At 37.6% G+C, this 21218-nt stretch overlaps 1 protein-coding gene across 1 annotated transcript; it reads right to left on the bottom strand.

Moving 5' to 3' along the window:
• Positions 1-14486: 14486 nt before the first annotated feature.
• LOC128213345 (neuropeptide-like protein 31) lies at positions 14487-15432 on the bottom strand. The gene is made up of 3 exons (XM_052918954.1): positions 15391-15432; positions 14732-15086; positions 14487-14542 (listed from the first exon to the last, which is right to left on the bottom strand). The coding sequence occupies exons 2-3, from the start codon at positions 15066-15068 to the stop codon at positions 14523-14525; spliced, it is 357 nt and encodes a 118-aa protein (XP_052774914.1). The 5' UTR covers positions 15069-15086; positions 15391-15432; the 3' UTR covers positions 14487-14522.
• Between the last annotated feature and the right edge of the window lie 5786 nt (positions 15433-21218).

Here is a 21218-nt window from a genome sequence, read left to right as displayed (position 1 = left end):
TCGACATAAATATCTTTCTCTTGTATGTTATAACCAAAATTGAAACAAATCATCCAATATATCTCTTATCATCGTGGTGAAACTTACGAAATCCACCTCATCAAAGAGCGTTGGTAAACCAATGATGAATTGTCGTTGACGTTCATTTATGACTGTGTACTAATAACTGTCATGAATGAACGATCTAATAAGCAATCAATTTACAAATACTATTGGGGGGGGGGGGTAAACAATGTCTAAGTGATGAATATTTTATTGATCGTCAACATTAATAATTAATTTTGTTCTGAACAAAGTGTTGTTAAATTGTGCATGCTAATCGTATAATATCGTTTAACCGAGATGGTGAATTGTTATTTAACAAGTTAGTTTATATCAAGAATGACAGATTGCTATCTGTTAATCTTGATTTAATATTAAGGCGTGTTGCTATTTGTTTGACTTTTTTCAAAATCAGACTCATTTTTATTTAACCAGGAATTGATTATATACCCATTGTTGTATGTCGTCAATTGTGCTAATCTAGATCTGCCACGTCTTAGTTTGTTTTATATTTTGTTTTATCACTATAAGCTTAATAAGTAGCCTTGAAAATAAACTTATAAGAATTGAAAACTTGACATACTAATTTACTATAATTGCCAGAGATGTTGCACCAAACACATACAATTTCATTAATTTATTCCCGCACTTGAAGACCTCACTTTAGTCTCGTTCTCTTTAAACATAGTTCATTGGTGGTCACCAGGCTTTTCAATTTCACATACTTATACATCAAATACCTTTAAATATTTGCGCAGTGAAAACATTTATAACTCCCAAAGAACACATGAATGTATCCACTTTGGAAGAGAACACAGAGATGTATCCACTTTGGTAGAGAACACAGAGATGTCGCCCACTGGGGTAGAGCATACAGAAATGTCGCCTTCTGAGGCAGAAAAACTTGGGTAACGAACACAGAGGCAGAGCACACAGACATGTATCCAACTGGGTCAAATAACATAGAAATAGCTCAACTGAGGTTGTTAACACAAAAGTATCTCCCACTGGGGGGCAGATAACACAGCACAGAAATGTCTCCATTGGGGCAAATTTCACGAAACAAATGTAGTCCATTATTTAAACCCACAGCAGGCATCAGTTTTGTCTCCACTGGGGAGAAAATTAAAAAATGTCGCGCACTGGGGAAGAAATCACAAAAATGTCTCCCTTGGGGCAGAGAAAACAGAAATTCCCAACTGAGGAAGAGAACACAGAATTGTCTCCCACTGGGACAGATAATTCAGAAATATCTTCCGCCGGGGCAGATAACACAGAAAATGAGAAATGTCACTCACTGGGGCAAATAACACAGAAATGTCGCCCAGTGGGGCAGAGAACACAGAAATGTCCAGACTGGGGCAGATTATTCAGACATATCGCCCACGGGGGCAGATTACCCAGATATGACCCACTGGGGTAGATATCACAGAAATGTCTCCAACGGGGCAGATGTCACAGAAATGTCACCCGCTCGGGCAGATATCACAGAAATGTCGCTCACTGGGGCAGATAACACAATAATAATTCCCACTGGGGCAAATATCAAAGAAATGTCTCCACCGGGGCAGCTATCAAAGAAATGTCAACCGTTGGGGCTGATATCACAGTCATATAACCAACTGGGACAGATAGCACAGAAATGACACCCACTGGGTCAGATATCAAAGATATGTCTCTCACTGCGGCAGATATCACAGAAATGTCACCCACTGGGACAGATATCACAAAAATGTCCCACTGGGGTAGATGACACAGAAATTTCTCTCACTAGTGCACATATCACAGAAATACCGCCCACTGGGGCAAATATCACAGAAATTTCACTCATTCGGGCAGATATCACAGAAATGTCACCCACTGGGGCAGATAACACAGAAATGTCTCCACCGGGGCAGATATCAAAGAAATATCGCCCACTGGAGCAGATATCACAGAAATATCACACACTGGGACAGATATCACAGAAATGTTGCTTACTGGGGCAGATATCACAGAAATGTCGCCCACTGGGGCTGATATCAGAAATGTTGCCCACTGGGGCAGATATCACAGAAATGTCGCCCACTGGGGCTGATATCAGAAATGTCACCTGCTGGGGCAGATAACACAGAAATGTCACCCGTTGGGACAGATTACACAGAAATGTCGCTTACTTGGTCAGATTACACAGAAAAGTCCACACTGGTGCAGAAAACACAGAAATGTCGCCCACTGAGGCAGATAATACAGAAATGTCGCCAACTGGGGCAGAGAATACAGAAATGTCGCCCACTGGGGCAGATATCCTAGAAATGTCGTCAACTGGCGTTGATATCACAGTTATGTCCCCACTGGGTCATATAACACAGAACTGTTGCCCACTGGGGTAGATACACATAAATGTCGCTCACTTTGGTAGATAACACAGAAATGTTGCCCACTGGGGTAGATTACACCTAAATGTCGCCCACTTTGGTAGATAACACAGAAATGTCGCCATTGGGGCAGAGATCATAGAAATGTCGCCCTCTGGGGCGGATAACACAGAAATGTCGCCCACCGGGGCAGATAACACAGAAATGTCTCCACTGGGACAGTAATCACAAAAAATTACTCCACTGGGACAATCGTTACAACTCGGCAACCTTCGGCAGTAGTTGATTAACACCATATTCTATCCGCGTAAAAAGGCACATTGAACAACAAGGAAATGGATTGTGTTGATACATTTTACGTGCGTGTTTCAGAGAAAATATTAATTGTCACATCAAAGTATGTTTGCATTTAAATATTTAGTGTTTTTTTTTCGACACCTGAAGAAACACCATTTCCACTAGGGCTGAGTGCCGGTCCTCGTTTTAAATTGAATACCGGTATTAGACGTTTCGTTGATAAATGGTATCGAAAGTTCACGTATCGGTCAAAATATCGATCAAATAAAAGCTTGAAAAAGATTTGTTTTCTTCTTTTTTTATTCGTCACCCAACAGGTTCGTGTATATAAATGAAAATTCATAATGTTGGTCAGCTTTGGAACTTTATACAAAACATTCTTGAAACTAATTAACACTAATATATATATATATATATATATATATATATATATATATATATATATATATATATATATATATATATATATATATCAAATATCAATAAAGTAAGACAAAAATGTTGAATTTGTATCGTTTGACTTTCAGCATGTACGATTTATAGATGGTAGGGCTCCCTTAAAGTTGCAATGACAGGGGAGCTCACTGCGTTCGGTTGAAATAAATTAAATGTACGCATCGGCAAGGCTTTTACCTCGAATAATACTTTTCAAAAAGGGTCACATATAGCCATTACCGCATCATTCATTCGGTCACCAAAATATAACTGCGGATGAAATCAGCCTATATAGAGAACAACCAAAAATTGAATCAATCGTTTCAGTTCTGGGATTCAAACAAATATAAACTTCCAAATTTAGCAAAGTTAGCTTCAAGGTACCTTGTTATCCAAGGAACTTCAGTTTCTTCAGAGCGTGTATTCTCTTTAAATACTTGGCTAAACCTTTTGGGCAGGATCATTAATTTTCACACAACAATAACGATGTTGACACTAATACGATGCCAAATCATCAGCACATTTCCTCGAACAAAAAAATGCAATTCAAAATAATTTTTATTACATCATTTTAGGAAAGAATAAACACATAGTCAATAAAATCAAATATATTTCTGTAAAACCATATGTCATGTTATGTTATATTTAATTTGATCTAAATTAAAGGATTATTCTTAATTGGAAATATTCATTTACACACTTAAACTTACAGATGCAATCTCATTATTTTCATAGTTTACAGACAAACTTACACATCCAATTGCATACTTAAGAGATATTACACACTGCTGAGGGTCATGTGACATTATAAGGACCGGCAAGTCAGCCCAAGAAGGTCACCTTCGGGGGCTGACTTGCCGGTCCTTATAATGCACTATTGTTATAATGCAACATAAAGTGGTCTGTAATATTTCTAATATTTCTTAAATCACACCGAAAACTATTTTACCATTTAATAATTTTAAAGCGCCTTGGATGTGTTTTAATGAACAAATCTAATAATGTTTACTTGCGAACAAAATGTCGTTGTGAAAATTGTAAGCAGCACTCACCAGTTTTATGACGTCAGCGGTCCATATTATATCTTTGGCGAGGTCCGGACCGGCCAAAATATATGATATGGGCCGCTGACGTCATAAAAACTGGATTTGTATTAAAAAGCATTGATATACGGCCCGATCATCTTTACATACACAAAGAAGGGACACATTTTGTAAGGTATAGTTGATACTATAAGCTTTTATTGGTATTTCAAATACCGAAAATAAATACTGGGGGCATAAGCAATGCTCATCACTTCTTTATAATATTAACATTCTGATTTATAACAAAACATTGAGAGTGTAGCTTTAATGCTTTGTTTAAACACTTTGAATGACGTGTTTCTTCCTTTTTCCACTAAGTCTTAAACATCTACTTGTCAAACTTAAGGACTAATGAGAAAAAAGTTTTATCGTATTAAAATTCTACTACAATATTGATTTTTATACAGTCATTCTTTGTTGATTTATTCGTAATTGTACAAACATGCAGGAATATTTTTAACTAGATTAACGCGTTACATGATTATTCTCATTTTGAAAATAGCAGACCCAAATATACCTCATCTGCGTTTTTTCTTTAGAACAAGCCAGGAATTCAGAGCTAAAAGCCTTTAAGTACCATACAGCCCTCTGAAAATAACAACAAGATTCAAATTGAATTGCCTGCCATTCATGGGCACATAAAAAATGCCAGCAGTTGATGTTATAGAAATTAACCTTGATTGAAATGTGGGCTTGTTGACGTCTTCAAACCCATTGCACCGGGCCATGACGCTCTATTTGTAAGAGAGCTATTTCAGGATACCGGTATCCATTTGTGCATCGTAGCTGATTGTTACCGACCCACACACACGCTACAATGTTGGTGAATACATATATTCAACTAAGTATGCCACTCACAATCAAATATTACATTTGGTGAACTGGTATGGGTAAACACCGACAAATAAATCAAATGTCCGTGGCTTAAGACATCTAATTATAAATATAAGTTTATAAATATACTGAGTTCGAACGTGTAACATATTATCAATCTATGTTCAGTCAGATTAAGACTTAATTTGTTGAAAAGAAATTAAATAAAGCATTTGTGTTCTTAATATTTGCCATAATATACTGGAGATTCTTTAATTATCTCAGCATCTGTCAAATGGAAGACAGACTTAACCCATCTACTGAAAATGAATGACATTTCCATTTAGTTCCTCACAAGGGTCCTTTTCCATTCATATATTTCAAAAAGATGTTTCAAGTGTAAAATTACACAAAAAAAGTGGTTATAGCACATCAACCCCTATTTAGTCTGACATATTGCTTTGTTGTTTGGACATCTCTTTGGTCAGCCATGATAAACTATTTTCCAAAAACCCGTAATATTTCAGAGGATATTTGATAATGGACGAGGTGTTCCGATTGACACTGGGGTAGATATAACATGTATAGAAATGTCTCCCACTACAAAAACAGCAGCAGACATCAGTTTTGTGAAAGAAAAACAGTAAATAAATATTAGATAGCGAACAACTTGTTGTTGACTTTTACAAAAGAGGATGTCCATAAACTGCAGTATTTTATCTTAATTGTCATTTTCTCTGAAGTTTATTAAACAATCAAATAAAACTATTACATTGGATATCAATACAAAATATTACCAATTAATAGCGAATTACTATAATTGTCTTTCAAACCGTTTACCCCATTGGATTATGCAACATTATCGGTCAACACAATCAGGAATAAATCGGTACATTTTGAGATTGAACGTACCTAATCTAGTTTAACCCAGTAAGCTCCAGCTTGGCTGATAGATCCAAAAGCGGTAAACCAAACCTTTGTGGATACCTATGTCGTGACTGTTGGTGCGTTTAATAAGGCCTTCGATTTTTTTACTATTGGTCTTGTATTTTATATATTTTTAATAAACAAGTTCTCGTATAAAACAGCCTGTCACGTAGTGACATTGGACATAGGGTTTTAATATCGTGTTCTTTTCTTACATGATACAAATATGATGCAATAAGTCACGTGACGACAGTGGACAGTGGGTGTATACCCTGGTTTCTTGGTTACAGATATAATGCAGTGAGTCACGTGATGACAGTGGACAGTGGGTTAATACGCTGGTTTCTTGCTTATCTGATAGAGGATTGATGGAGTCAGTCACCTGAAGGTAGGGGATTGTGGGTTTATACGCTGGTTTCTTGCTTATTAGATACATATATGATACAGTGGGTCACTTGACGACAGTGGGTTTATACACTGGTTTCTTGCTTACATGCTAGAAGATTGATGCAGTCAGTCACGTGAAGATAGTGGATTGTGGGTTTATACGCTGGATTCTTGCTTATTAGATACATATATGATACAGTGGGTCACTTGACGACAGTGGGTTTATACACTGGTTTCTTGCTTACATGCTAGAAGATTGATGCAGTCAGTCACCTGAAGATAGTGGATTGTGGGTTTATACGCTGGTTTTTTGCTTACTAGATACATATATGATACAGTGGGTCACTTGACGACAGTGGGTTTATACACTGGTTTCTTGCTTACATGCTAGAAGATTGATGCAGTCAGTCACGTGACGACAGTAGACAGAGGGTTTATACGCTGGTTTCTTGCTTATTAGATACAGATATGATGCAACTAGAGAGACACAACGTAACAATATAGCAAAGACAGACTGCACTGCAACGCAAACATTTAAACATCTTTATTGAGAAATGTTGAGGTAACCGACTTGGAATGGACAGCGAAACAGGAGTTCAGTTTTAGAATAGTTTATGGTAATTCAAACTCACACTTGTTAGTGTACTTAGTGAGCATTCATATACTCATCATACTATACAGGGTAGATCTATGGCCAACGTAACTAGACCTGAACGACGTCGCCGCCGATGACGATTCCACGGCTTCGAAGCTACCTCGACTGAAAAACAAAACCAATTGAAAATATAGATACTATCTTTCAAAATAAAATAAGGGTTTCATCTTTAAATCAATGATCTTATACAACAAAACGTTATTAAAGATTTCAATAGATATGTCAACCGTGACTTATTTTACCCATTGAGGATTCAAAACAGGTGAATTGTATTACTCGCCTACGCGATGCAGCTTCATTTCTGTGGGCCAATTTTCTTTCAAAAACTTAATAAAACGTTTTCAATTAATTCGACAAACAATCATAAACACCTACGACCAACATAGGTATCTATTTTGCTCAGGATAAATTAATAATCAAGCTCGACCAAAGGAACAAGAATTAAACAACTGTGGTAGTCGGGATATCTAGCTTCTGCTACACAATGTTTGGAAGTTGTAAACGCTTTTAGAAACATTAGGAACTTTAGCACTGTCACTCGGCCGTTTAACAATTTTACTACGTCAAAAATGAAAGTTTTATTATTTGTATAAATATGTGTTTGTTGTCAAGTGTCTTTGTTATTTCAAGCGAGAGTAAAGCAGACCCTCAGATCTTAACCAGGAACATACGGCCTGAACCTAAGTCCGTATAGCCCAAAATTTAAACCCATTTACATACTTTCAGGTTTTAACTACTTTGCAGAATTTCCTAGAATCCTAAGCCTCCCAGAATCTCTGGCTCAAGCTCCAGATAAGCGTTTAAATACTCTCAAATCGCATTCAAATTGTTGTTGACCATTCAACAAGCGTTCCTTAATTCGAATAATAGTTTAATGACACCATGTGATACATTTGATCTCACATGACAAAAATAAAAGGATTGTACTGGCTATCGCCACAAGAGACATTTCAATCAAGAGTTTTAGTAATGTTAAATTAAACTTAACCAATCACTTTGGGCTGATGTTTTGTAAATAAGAAAATTATACTTTTTTAAGGACAGCTCTTATTTCAGACATAAGTTGATCACTTGTGCCTTGTGATCTTTGATGGCATCAGGTACAGTATAATTTTACCAACAGGGTATATAACCATTAGTCAAGTCCTTTAGACATCCTAAACAGATGCTTAAGTTGTTTACTGTTCAAACTTTCAGCAGAATGTCCAATCGATACTGTCGGTAACCGAAATGAAGATCAATGGAAATAAACGCTATGGCATTTTTGAACACTTAGTAGCTAGATAGAAAGGATGACCTAAACAGAATGGTTTTATTAAGGGCCTTCCACAGTACAAAAGTGGTTGAGAAGGCAAACAAAACAAATTCAAGTCTTATTTATTTTTGTAGCGCCTTTTTTTTAGTTAAACATTCGTACGCTGCGACATGTTTTGCGGTAATAAGGAGTTGACCAACGTTTACGAAAGAAGATTTGATCAGATTTTGGATCAACAAACATTTGCATTTTTTGGAAAATTATTTTGACAAAATAAGTATATTTTTTGTGTCAAAATGCTCCAGACTTTCCGGTCTTCAATGTCTTGGTGTTTGTTGATGATATTTTTTTTTCAAATAAGAAAGATATTCAATAAATAATGAAAACTAGTGGATTAAATTTATTTCCTTGGTACAAAATGCAAATATATTTCTTAACATAGAATCAATCACCATAAGGCCGCAAGACATTGTTGATAGGGTAGGGTTGACTACTTAACACGAAAACAAATTCATTTTGAATAAAGACATTTCTGATAAATTGCATGTTTTTTTTAAAGAAACTCTGATAACTTTTTCGTAAAACTTCCTTTACCCCTTGTTACAGGTACACACGTTACAAAGGATGTATGTATTAAGCTTGTAAATATTTAACCTTAAAACGAAATCAAATGTTTTTTAAAACATTTTATGTGTTGGTCTTTCAAATGACTTTTGCACTGTGGAAGGCCCTTAATATTAGCGGTTATCCTTGGTTTTACAGCGTTGTCTGTTACTAAGATCCACTTCCGTATAAATGTTAGTGCGGTGTAACGTCAGGCAAATATCGCTTACGTCATCGGGGCATTTCAGCAGCAGGCCCGGTACCGGAATGACATAGTAAAATTACCCTTAAGTTTAGAAAAATACACCAAAATTATAGAATATTGACACCCATACATTTTTTTTATCCTGGAGTCATAAATCTATATAGAACCATAACTGTCACAGAAATATGACAAAAGTTTCCGAATGGCCTCGTTTGCCAGATAACCATTACAGTAGTATATTAAGCCGTTTTGGACCGATAGCCTTTTGTATGTATCATATTTTCATGACGACCTTCCCATACATAAATGGACCAGAAGGTGGTAGTTACTGCAATATGGAGTGGATGTCAAACTTTTAAATGTAATTGATTGGCATTATTTAACATGTATGTATGTGATCAGTTTACATAAAATTGGCGAAATTGGAATTATGTAAGTAAGTAACTTGATCATGTTTACCGTATTAAAATCATGATATCCATTATCAAACTGCACACCAAGTATGAGGTTGCTAGGCAAAAGTGTTCATCAGTTATTTTCAGCTGAAGGTCAATACCGCATTGACCTTTGATCCACTGACTTCAAAATCAATAGAGATCATCTACTGATCCTGAACAACTTCGTAGTTCGAAGTCCCTGATACCCAGGGTTATTTAGTTATTGATCGGAAACGGTTTTTAGCTCAAGGTCACAAATACCATGACTTATGAAAACACTGACCACAAGATCGTTAGCGTTTAGCTGCTAGTCATGACAAACATTCCTTCCAAGAACCTCTTGGGGTTAAGGTCATTCATGAATTGATTCAGCTGCAGGTCAACAGGACCTTCACCTTTGACCCAATGACCTCAAAATATATAGGGTTCAACTGCTGATTATGACCGACCTGCTTTACCAAATTTGAGATTTCTCGGCACAGCGTTTTTTTCAGTTGATTGGAAACGAGGTTCCAGCTAAAGTTCAACATGACCTTGACCTTTGACCCAATGACCTCAAATATAATAACCGTCATATACTGAATATGAACAACCTGTCTTTCAAGATCTTGATCGTTGAGACTCTATCCCCAAAATCATTATGGTTCATCAGTAAGTCATAACCAATCTACCTTATATAGTTTTAGGTCCCTGGGCCCCAGCGTTCTTAAGCTGTTTTTTATAAACGAATCTTAAGCTCAACAATACCATGACCTTTACCTCTGACCATATATTGAATAGGGTTCAATTACTTGTCATGACCAACCTGAAGGTCCCTGAGCATACGTCATCGATTTATCGGAAACTGATATTCATTTCATATTCACCATTACATTTTAATGTTGACCCTCTTACTACAAGATAAATATTGTGTATCTACTGGTCATGACCGACATGTCAAAGTTTGAGGTCACTGGGCGCCAGCGTTTTTAAGTTATCGGAAACTAATGTTCAACTTAATGTCCTCGAAATCAATAGGATTCATCTGCTGGTCATGACCAACCTGCATTACCAATGCTGAGGTCCCCGGGCATAAGCGTTCTAAGGAAGTTATCAGGACGAACGGATTTACAGACTGACGGTCCGATTACTATATGCCATCCTTCAGGGTATAAAAATGATCGTATTGCCATTTGTTATTCTTATAATATTTGTTCGGAGCATAAAACCAAAAGTCTTTCAGATATAAACTTTAAACCGTTTACACAGTGTTCAAGAACCATAATTCAGTGTTTTGCAATTTAACAATAATTGCCCTCTGTTCAATTTATACGTGTTATTGTATTTTGTCTTTAGAATATTCTTGAGAATTCCGCTGCGTGTGTACCAAACACTTAAAATTCTTCTGTGTTTGATTCTTGTTTTAATATTTATACCGAATTATATAAATGTTTTCATAATATTTGGCACTGTGCATATATTATTATGCTCCAGAAATCCTTTACTAACGGAAGCAAATTAAAAATAATTACCCAATTAAGCTGACCCGCAAAATTTCTGTTCCAGATATGAAACTTCCTGACCAAGGGCACATTTAGTGGCCAAAGGTTAGACTACCGTTTTGTGTCTGCTCCTAACTATTATACTGGTGGAAGGATTTCACAATTCAGCAAATGAAAATGACGTGCATAATGAATGATCCTGTATTTTTACTCGTAAATGAAGGTTAAACTCTACCTTGCAATTACGCAGGTAAGGCTTTTCTGTTCATCTACAGATTATTTCCAAATAATTTGCGAAATAAACTCATGTCATCAAAACAGAACACTGATCAATAGTCCATCATCATTTTTTTTACATGCGTGTAACTTTATAAATATGGATTGTGTTTTAAACACATTATATATGAAACAACGTAGTACACAAAATTGTCATTAAAATAAATATTTATAGAATAATCAAATGAAACAATTGATTGGATTTGTTTTCATTTTGTTGCAGAATCGTTGGACACGTTGAAATTGACTATGAGGCTGGATGAATTGTTCCAAACTGTAAAAAGGCACGAAAATCGATACTTGATAGGCTCCGATGTATTGCCAGAATAGGCCAACACAGGGCAAGTGCGATGGACCTGCAATGGATAAGCGATCATCCCGACAACGTTCGGTAATGACCCGACGATGGCAATCGACCAGTACTTGCCCATCAATGGCCTAACTATGTGACACCGTTTTGGGTCTGCAGTGGGCCAGCAATCATCACGGCACCGGGACAATGCTGACTGCTGGTGCTGGTCTAACATCTTTATGTGAAAGGCAACGGACCAGCACTAGCCCATCGATGGCGTGATGTTCGGGCGTTATAAGAGACGTAACTGTCTAAGATGCATTATTGATTGTATTTCACAGTAAAAGAGTTTTAAAAACAACATAGTTTTAATGGATAGCAGGTTGGGACATGTCGATTGCGAATTGCTTTTTTGCAAATTTCTGCTTATTTGTTCTTTAATTTTCTCTTTGACAATATGTTTTTGCCAAGTGATAAGCTCTACCCTTTATATAAAAAATAAAACACACACGAAGCATGGGTTTCCCTTTTGTTAGCCACATGGGCTATAATTATAGTCTTGTATAGTGTCGTTTGTACATAAAACCAAAAGAAAATGCTCATATTTTTAATTCTAAAGAACAATATACTCAGTAGTGGTAAATATCATTGTTGATATGTATAGTTGATATCTGATATTCATGTGTTTACCACATCTCTTTCACGATTACATGGTGTGTGTTTTTTATTTCATGTTCTCTGTTTTGCTTCATTCACCTCTATTCAGCTACACAGACAAAGATGTTTTCCATTGCAATACGTTATTTGGACATTATATTTGTAAACATTGTTTAGTATTGTGTACCGTATAAATTGAAAATGTGTATTAAGAAAACAAAGGTGTTAATTTGTTTTCGTGAAAAAGTATTAGATGGAAACTGGCATTTAGAAACGGGCAAAAAAAAAGAAATTGCAATTAGTAAAATGCAATTGGCATAAACATAATCGACATTGCTTTTAAAAGGTTGATATTGCAACTTCATTAACAACTCCTATATAACATGCAGCTTGAACTTACGCTATAAATATTTCTTTCAGTCTATCTATATGATAAAGGCAGTGTTTATTGTGAAGTACATATCGGCACTTCGTCGTTAACGGATGTGTAATGATTGAATAGCGAAGAAGCGAAGCTGGCATCAGTCCATGTTTAGATACTTCGTGTAACAAATTTTAACAAAATATACACAACTGATTTTATTAAACTTAAATATCTAATAGGCCTTATCAAAAGTAATTGCTCGCATATATTATTCACTGTAAATTAACTTAAGTTTCGTTATTCTTTCATCAGCCATACTTTTATAGTTTTTGCCCTTGCCATAACAAAATGATAAACACTGTTTCACTTACATCGCATACTTGCTGATAAACACTGTTTCACTTACATCGCATACTTGCTGATAAACACTGTTTCTTTTACATCGCATACTTGCTGATAAACACTGTTTCTTTTACATGGCATACTTGCTGATAAACACTGTTTCTTTTACATCGCATACTTGCTGATAAACACTGTTTCTTTTACATCGCATACTTGCTGATAAACACTGTTTCTTTTACATCGTATACTTGCTGATAAACTTTTAAGTTTGTTGCGAAATTCTAATTAACGACTGTATAAGTCTCGTACTAATAACATTTCTACAAATAATCCTAAATGGCGACATGTTTATAAAAAGACATAATTGACCGTGTTAGAAAGATTTGAGGACTATAGATAAAGTGTGAGCAACTATGTAAAATAGAATATATAAGGAGTATGTGAAGTACAAATTGGCTAAAGTCGCCCATAATCACGTGTTCATACAGGTCAATTTCAAACACTTTTTAATTATTTCTGTCTAATAACACGTTTTGTGATATATTCTACTTACTATAGAAACGTTTTGTGTAGTTTTATGATTTAATGAGGGGTGATTTTAAGGCCATCACACAAGTAGGTAACCGACATTAATTACAATTCCCAGGACTTTCTCATTACATAAATACCGGTAGAAAATGAACTTAGCACACGCCAATCAGTTGATAAAATTCGTCACAGTGTAATTAGCCAACGTAAAGTCAATTATACCGACCCAAAACCAGTTTCGAAAAGTATTGTTTTGACAGAAAGATTCGTTTGTAACCGTGACATCGCTGTTAGCGTAGTTTAGCTAAATAGCTTTAAATAGCTTGGTTGATGTAAAACCAACACAAACTGTACATGTATATAGATGCTTTGCAGGGGTATCAGCCAGCCTCTTTAGAATTAAGTTCATGACAATACGTCAAGTATATGCCAATCCGCTGATGTCTGCTGTCGGTTCCCTTTGATAGGCTTTGGGTGTTTTTTTTCTTGAAATTCGCTATCATATAATGAACCTTGAATACTTGAAATGCTAAGTTCATATGCAAACATAAATTGCAAGTCTTTAACTTGAACATTTCGTTTATACCGATATTGTAATATGTATGTAATGTGTTTGTTGCTCTGTGTGTCTCGTTGATATAGGGCTTTGATTATTGTGACTTCAAACGTGCTTTGCGTTTCTCACTTGTAGTTTTCAATATACCGTAACAGGGTTGCTTCGACCATTCGATCCATAATTGACCTGTTTCGGCACATATGTTTATTCCTATACCAATCTTATTATTATTTTCTCTACATTCGGAACCAATGAAACGGTGTTATTTATCACGCGAAGTTAAATAACCAACCGACGTTTTTGAACGATTTACGGACACTAACCAAAGCGGACCACACATCGGTGCTTTAGTATCAATTAAGCTAACTTTTGATTATTCAGTTAAATAAATAATTGATCAATATGATTTTAGATATTATAAGAATGCAAACATTTCATTTTTTAATGAATAACTTTATACAATACAACATCATAAAACACATAATCTTTGGACTGGAAGTGAGGTGATAAGGCGAGACCTTCCGTTCCTTAGTAGTAGCCTTTCTTTCCTGAAAAAGAATCACAGAGCGTGAAAGGGTTTTACGGTTAATTAAAAGCTAAATCTGAATTATCTTCTATGATATGTTGTCAGATTATTGAGAATAATGTTCATCTTTGGTGTTCGCATGTGTTTGATTTATCACAACAGTTGTATTCAATATAATGTATATCACAATTTAGAGAAATATAGATCTTACCCTTTCCAAAGTGCCTCATTCCAAACCCGTACCCAAAGCTAGGGTATCGGTGATATTGCATTCCGTAGTGACCTCCATACATGCCAGGGTATCCATAGCCACCGTACATTCCTGTGTTACCGTAACCACCGTACAAACCGCCATAGCCACGTCCGTACATGCCAGAGTATCCATAGCCACCGTACATCCGTCCGTACCCGTAGCCGCCATACAAGCCTCCATTACCGTAACCGCCGTACAAACCCCCGTATCCTCTATAGCCGTACCCTCGATTGAAGCCCTGGACGGCGGACAGGCCGACGATAGCAATGAGGAGGACGCACAACGCATTGACCATGTTGAACGCTGGAAAATACTAATGTGTACACTGTTTATATACATAAAATAACAAAGCATGGGAATGTGATCATGTACACGTTCAATGTTTTGTTCAATTATAAATTTTCAGATAAAAAAATGCAAATTGTTAACTGACTATGTTGGTATGTGAAATTTGTAAAATAGTAAATATTCATTCCTTTAAGTACAATTTCTACTAAATAATAAATAGTCACGGGCATAACTTTAAAATTAAGTTCCTATGATATTAAATAATTTACAAGTTAATCAGAAAAGAAATATCAAATTCATAAAAGAGTAAAAGGCTTATACATTAATACCTTCTACGTTGTTCTCAACAGCCAGCAAGAAATCTGCAATTGTTTAAGGATTGCTGTTGTTTAAGACGAAAGGACGGTCTTATATAGCGAAAACTAACCACAGAAGACGGAAATTATTGTCATGTTAATTCGACATTAATATATTTTTCGAGTACATTATTACCAAAATGGGAAAAGAAATCATCTGAATTGATAGAAAGTCATTGGATGAGTGAAGTAAGAATTATAGATGTTTCATCATCGTGGTGAAACGTGCTTGAGAAATCCACCTCAACAAAGAACGTTGATGATTTATCGTTGGCGTTCATTAATGACTGTGTACTAGTTAACGATCTTATTAGCAATAACTATACAAATACTATGGGATTTTTAAAACAATATATAGACGATGAACATTTAATTAGCATTCAAACATTATTTATTAAGTATTTTCTTAAATAAGATTGTTTAATTATGCAAACTTATCGTATACTTTAGCGAGAATAAGTATTTGTATTTTACATGTTAGTTTATATCAAAAATGCTACATTGCTTTCTCAATCTAGAATTGACATTCCCTCCATAAATCGTGTTGAGGTGTTTTTGTTGTTCCCTTTTTTACAATTCAGAATAATCATTTAGCCAGGAATTGATTATCTAGCCCTTGTAATATGTCTTCGATTGATTGTGCTTATTGATTGTGCTTATTTAAATATAAATATCTGCCACGTCTTAGTTTGTTTTATATAAGTTTTGATCATTATAAGTTTAATGAGAAGCCTTGTACAATTTTTTTTATTGAAAACATGTATCTGGATTTACTACAATTGCAAAATATGTTAAAATGATCATACATGTATAGTTTTATGAATATTTTCCCGCATTTAGTGTATCAATGTACATCTTGTTTACCACACTTAGTTTTGCTCTGTTTAAACATGTTTTATAACTAGGCATTTCAAATGTACACACTTGTACATCGGAAATCCTTAAGTACTTGGGCAGAGAACACAATAATGTCTCCCACTGGGGAAGTGAATCAAAAGTGTGTCCAATGGGGTAAGCAACACAGAAATGTCTCCCACTGGGGAAGTGAATCAAAAGTGTGTCCAATGGGGTAGGGAACACAGAAATATTTCCATTGGGTACAAAAAATTGTCTCCCACTGGGGCATTGACCAAAGAAATGTGTCCACTGAGACAGAAAATTCAGAAATGTCTCCACTGGTACAGATGATACAAAACTGTCTCCACTGTTGGAAATAACACTGAAATGTCGATCAATATGCCATAAACCAAAAAAGTCACCCACTGGACAGATATCACAGAAATGTCACCCGCTGGGGCAGATATCACAGAAATTTCACCCGCTTGGACAAATATCACAGAAATGTCACCCGCTGGGGCAGATGTCACAGAAATGTCACCCACTGGGACAGATACAACAGAAATATATCCACTTGGACAGATATCACAGAAATGTCACCCGCTGGGGCAGATATCACAGAAATGTCACCCGCTGGGACAGATATCACAGAAATGTCACCCGCTGGGGCAGATATCACAGGATTGTCAACCACTGGGGCTGATATCACAGAATTGTCACCTGCTGGGGCAGATATCACAGAAATGTCATCCGCTGAGACAGATATCACAAAATGTCACCTGCTGGGGCAGATGTCCGGAAATGTCACCCGCTGGGACATATGTCACAGAAATTTCACCCGCTGGGGCAGATGTCACAGATATGTCACCCGCTGGGGAAGATATCACAGAAATGTCACCCGCTGGGGAAGATATCACAAAAATGTCCCCTGCTGGGACAGATATCACAGAAATGTCCCCCGCTGGGAGCAGATATCACAGAAACGTTACCCGCTGGGAGAGATATCACAGAAATATCGCCCACTGGGACAGATATCACAGAAATGTCACCCACTGGGACAGATGTCACAGAAATGTCACCCGCTGGGGCAGATATCACAGGATTGTCAACCACTGGGGCTGATATCACAGAATTGTCACCTGCTGGGGCAGATATCACAGAAATGTCATCCGCTGAGACAGATATCACAGAAATGTCACCCGCTTGGGCAGATATCACATAAATGTCATCCGCTGGGACAGATATCACAGAAATGTCACCCGCTGGGGCAGATGTCCGGAAATGTCACCCGCTGGGGCAGATGTCACAGACATTTCACCCGCTGGGGCAGATGTCACAGAAATGTCAACCGCTGGGACAGATATCACAGAAATGTCACCCGCTGGGGCAGATGTCCGGAAATGTCACCCGCTTGGGCATATGTCACAGAAAATTCAGCCGCTGGGGCAGATGTCACAGAAATGTCACCCGCTGGGGAAGATATCACAGAAATGTCACCCACTGGGGAAGATATCACAAAAATGTCACCTGCTGGTACATATATCGCAGAAATGTCCCCCGCTGGGAGCAGATATCACAGAAACGTTTCCCGCTTGGAGCAGATATCACAGAAATATCGCCCACTGGGGCAAATATCACAGAAATGTCAGCCACTGGGACAGATATCACAGAAATGTCACCCACTGGGACAGATATCACAGAAATGTCACCCACTGGTACAGATAACACAGAAATGTCACCCACTGGGACATATAACACAGAAATGTTACGGCTGGGACAGATATCACAGAAATGTCACCCGCTGGGACAGATATCACAGAAATGTATCCAATTGAACAGAAATGTCATCTTCTGGGGCAGATATCACAGAAAAACCACTACCTGGGACAGATATCACAGAAAGCACCCAATTGGACAGATATCACAGAAATGTCGCCCACTGGGACAGATATCACAGAAAATGTCACCCACTAACTAGATAACACAGAAATGGGCCATATATAACAGAAATGTCACCTACTGGGGCAGATATCACAGAAATGTCACCCGCTTGGACAAATATCACAGAAATGTCACCCGCTGGGGCAGATGTCACAGAAATGTCACCCACTGGGACAGATACAACAGAAATATATCCACTTGGACAGATATCACAGAAATGTCACCCGCTGGGGCAGATATCACAGAAATGTCACCCGCTGGGACAGATATCACAGAAATGTCACCCGCTGGGGCAGATATCACAGGATTGTCAACCACTGGGGCTGATATCACAGAATTGTCACCTGCTGGGGCAGATATCACAGAAATGTCATCCGCTGAGACAGATATCACAGAAATGTCACCTGCTGGGGCAGATGTTCGGAAATGTCACCCGCTGGGGCATATGTCACAGAAATTTCACCCGCTGGGGCAGATGTCACAGATATGTCACCCGCTGGGGAAGATATCACAGAAATGTCACCCGCTGGGGAAGATATCACAAAAATGTCCCCTGCTGGGACAGATATCACAGAAATCTCCCCCGCTGGGAGCAGATATCACAGAAACGTTACCCGCTGGGAGAGATATCACAGAAATATCGCCCACTGGGACAGATATCACAGAAATGTCACCCACTGGGACAGATGTCACAGAAATGTCACCCGCTGGGGCAGATATCACAGGATTGTCAACCACTGGGGCTGATATCACAGAATTGTCACCTGCTGGGGCAGATATCACAGAAATGTCATCCGCTGAGACAGATATCACAGAAATGTCACCCGCTTGGGCAGATATCACATAAATGTCATCCGCTGGGACAGATATCACAGAAATGTCACCCGCTGGGGCAGATGTCCGGAAATGTCACCCGCTGGGGCAGATGTCACAGACATTTCACCCGCTGGGGCAGATGTCACAGAAATGTCAACCGCTGGGACAGATATCACAGAAATGTCACCCGCTGGGGCAGATGTCCGGAAATGTCACCCGCTTGGGCATATGTCACAGAAAATTCAGCCGCTGGGGCAGATGTCACAGAAATGTCACCCGCTGGGGAAGATATCACAGAAATGTCACCCACTGGGGAAGATATCACAAAAATGTCACCTGCTGGTACATATATCGCAGAAATGTCCCCCGCTGGGAGCAGATATCACAGAAACGTTTCCCGCTTGGAGCAGATATCACAGAAATATCGCCCACTGGGGCAAATATCACAGAAATGTCAGCCACTGGGACAGATATCACAGAAATGTCACCCACTGGGACAGATATCACAGAAATGTCACCCACTGGTACAGATAACACAGAAATGTCACCCACTGGGACATATAACACAGAAATGTTACGGCTGGGACAGATATCACAGAAATGTCACCCGCTGGGACAGATATCACAGAAATGTATCCAATTGAACAGAAATGTCATCTTCTGGGGCAGATATCACAGAAAAACCACTACCTGGGACAGATATCACAGGAAGCACCCAATTGGACAGATATCACAGAAATGTCGCCCACTGGGACAGATATCACAGAAAATGTCACCCACTAACTAGATAACACAGAAATGGGACATATATAACAGAAATGTCACCTACTGGGGCAGATATCACAGAAATGTCACATACTGGGACATATATCACAGAAATGTCACATGCTGGGGCAAATATCACAGATTTGTCTCCAACTACAAAAACAGCAGCAGATATCAGCTTTTTAAAACATGAGAAAAACATTGAATACATAAACGATACTGAACAACTTGCTGTTGAACATTGCTAAAGAGAAAATCCATAAACTTCTGTATGTTAATCTTAGTTGTCATCTTTTTTATTTCAAGAAACTTTATGGAACTATTACAACTGTGTATGAGTTTACTTATATATATCAACATTCGACAACAACAACCTTCATTGCCTTTATCATTCGACATCAACCTACATTGGACAATTCGACAATAAACCTAAAGCATTATAACATCGCCTAAACATATATTATGCAAACTTGCCTAACAAAGCAATCGCCTTAATCATTCTACAACAACCTACATTACCTTAACCATTTGACATCAACATGCATTACCTTAATCATTCGACAACAATATTCATTACCTTAATCATTCGACAACAACATTCATTACCTTAATCATTCTACAACAACCTACATTGCCTTAACCATTCGACAACAACCTACATTACCTTAACCATTCGACAACAACATTCATTACCTTAATCATTCGACAACAATATTAATACCTTAATCATTCGACAACAACATTCATTACCTTAATCATTCTACAACAACCTACATTGCCTTAACCATTCGACAACAACCTACCTTGCCTTAAGCATTCTACAACAACCTACATTGCCTTAAGCATTCTACAACAACCTACATTGCCTTAACCATTCGACAACAACATTCATTACCTTAATCATTCTACAACAACCTACATTGCCTTAAGCATTCGACAACAACATTCATTATCTAATCATTCGACAACAACTCACATTACCTTAATCACCCGACAACAACCTACATTGCCTTCATCATTCGACAACAATATTCATTACCTTAATCATTCGACAACAACTCACACTACCTTAATCATTCGACAACAACCTACCTTGGACAATTCGGCAATAAGCCTAAATCATTATAAAATTGCCTAAACCATTAATGCAAACTTGCCTAACAAAGCAACAGTCAGTTTAAAGATAACGTATTATTTTTCGTCGACATTATATGTATAGTATATGTGTAACGGTCTGCAGGAGGCGGCGGATTAGTGTAACCCCCGCTGTAGGCGGCGGATGTGCTTTCATAATAACGTTCCGTTAAAACGGAAGTACGTTCATACCGGATGTGAACTTGGTTGGTAATATGCAAATTAGCAAAGCCCGGGCTATGTGAGAATAGAGAAGTTAGTGTATATAAAGACCAGTGGACCTTTTCAGGGTCGAGCATGCTTTTCCC

The sequence above is a fragment of the Mya arenaria genome, chromosome 13 (genome assembly GCF_026914265.1).
Source record: "Mya arenaria isolate MELC-2E11 chromosome 13, ASM2691426v1".
In the NCBI taxonomy this organism is placed as follows: Eukaryota; Metazoa; Mollusca; class Bivalvia; order Myida; family Myidae; genus Mya; species Mya arenaria.
The sequence above is the reverse complement of the archived record's forward strand: the minus strand, read 5'-3'. Positions and strand labels throughout refer to the sequence as shown.

Bases quoted from the DNA above. Each gene is read 5' to 3' on its own strand.
- LOC128213345 (XM_052918954.1), bottom strand. From the start codon at position 15,068: ATGGTCAATGCGTTGTGCGTCCTCCTCATTGCTATCGTCGGCCTGTCC. The intron at 14,543-14,731 runs GTAAGATCTATA...ATTCTTTTTCAG, and splicing joins AATGAGGCACTTTGGAAAGG to GAAAGAAAGGCTACTACTAA.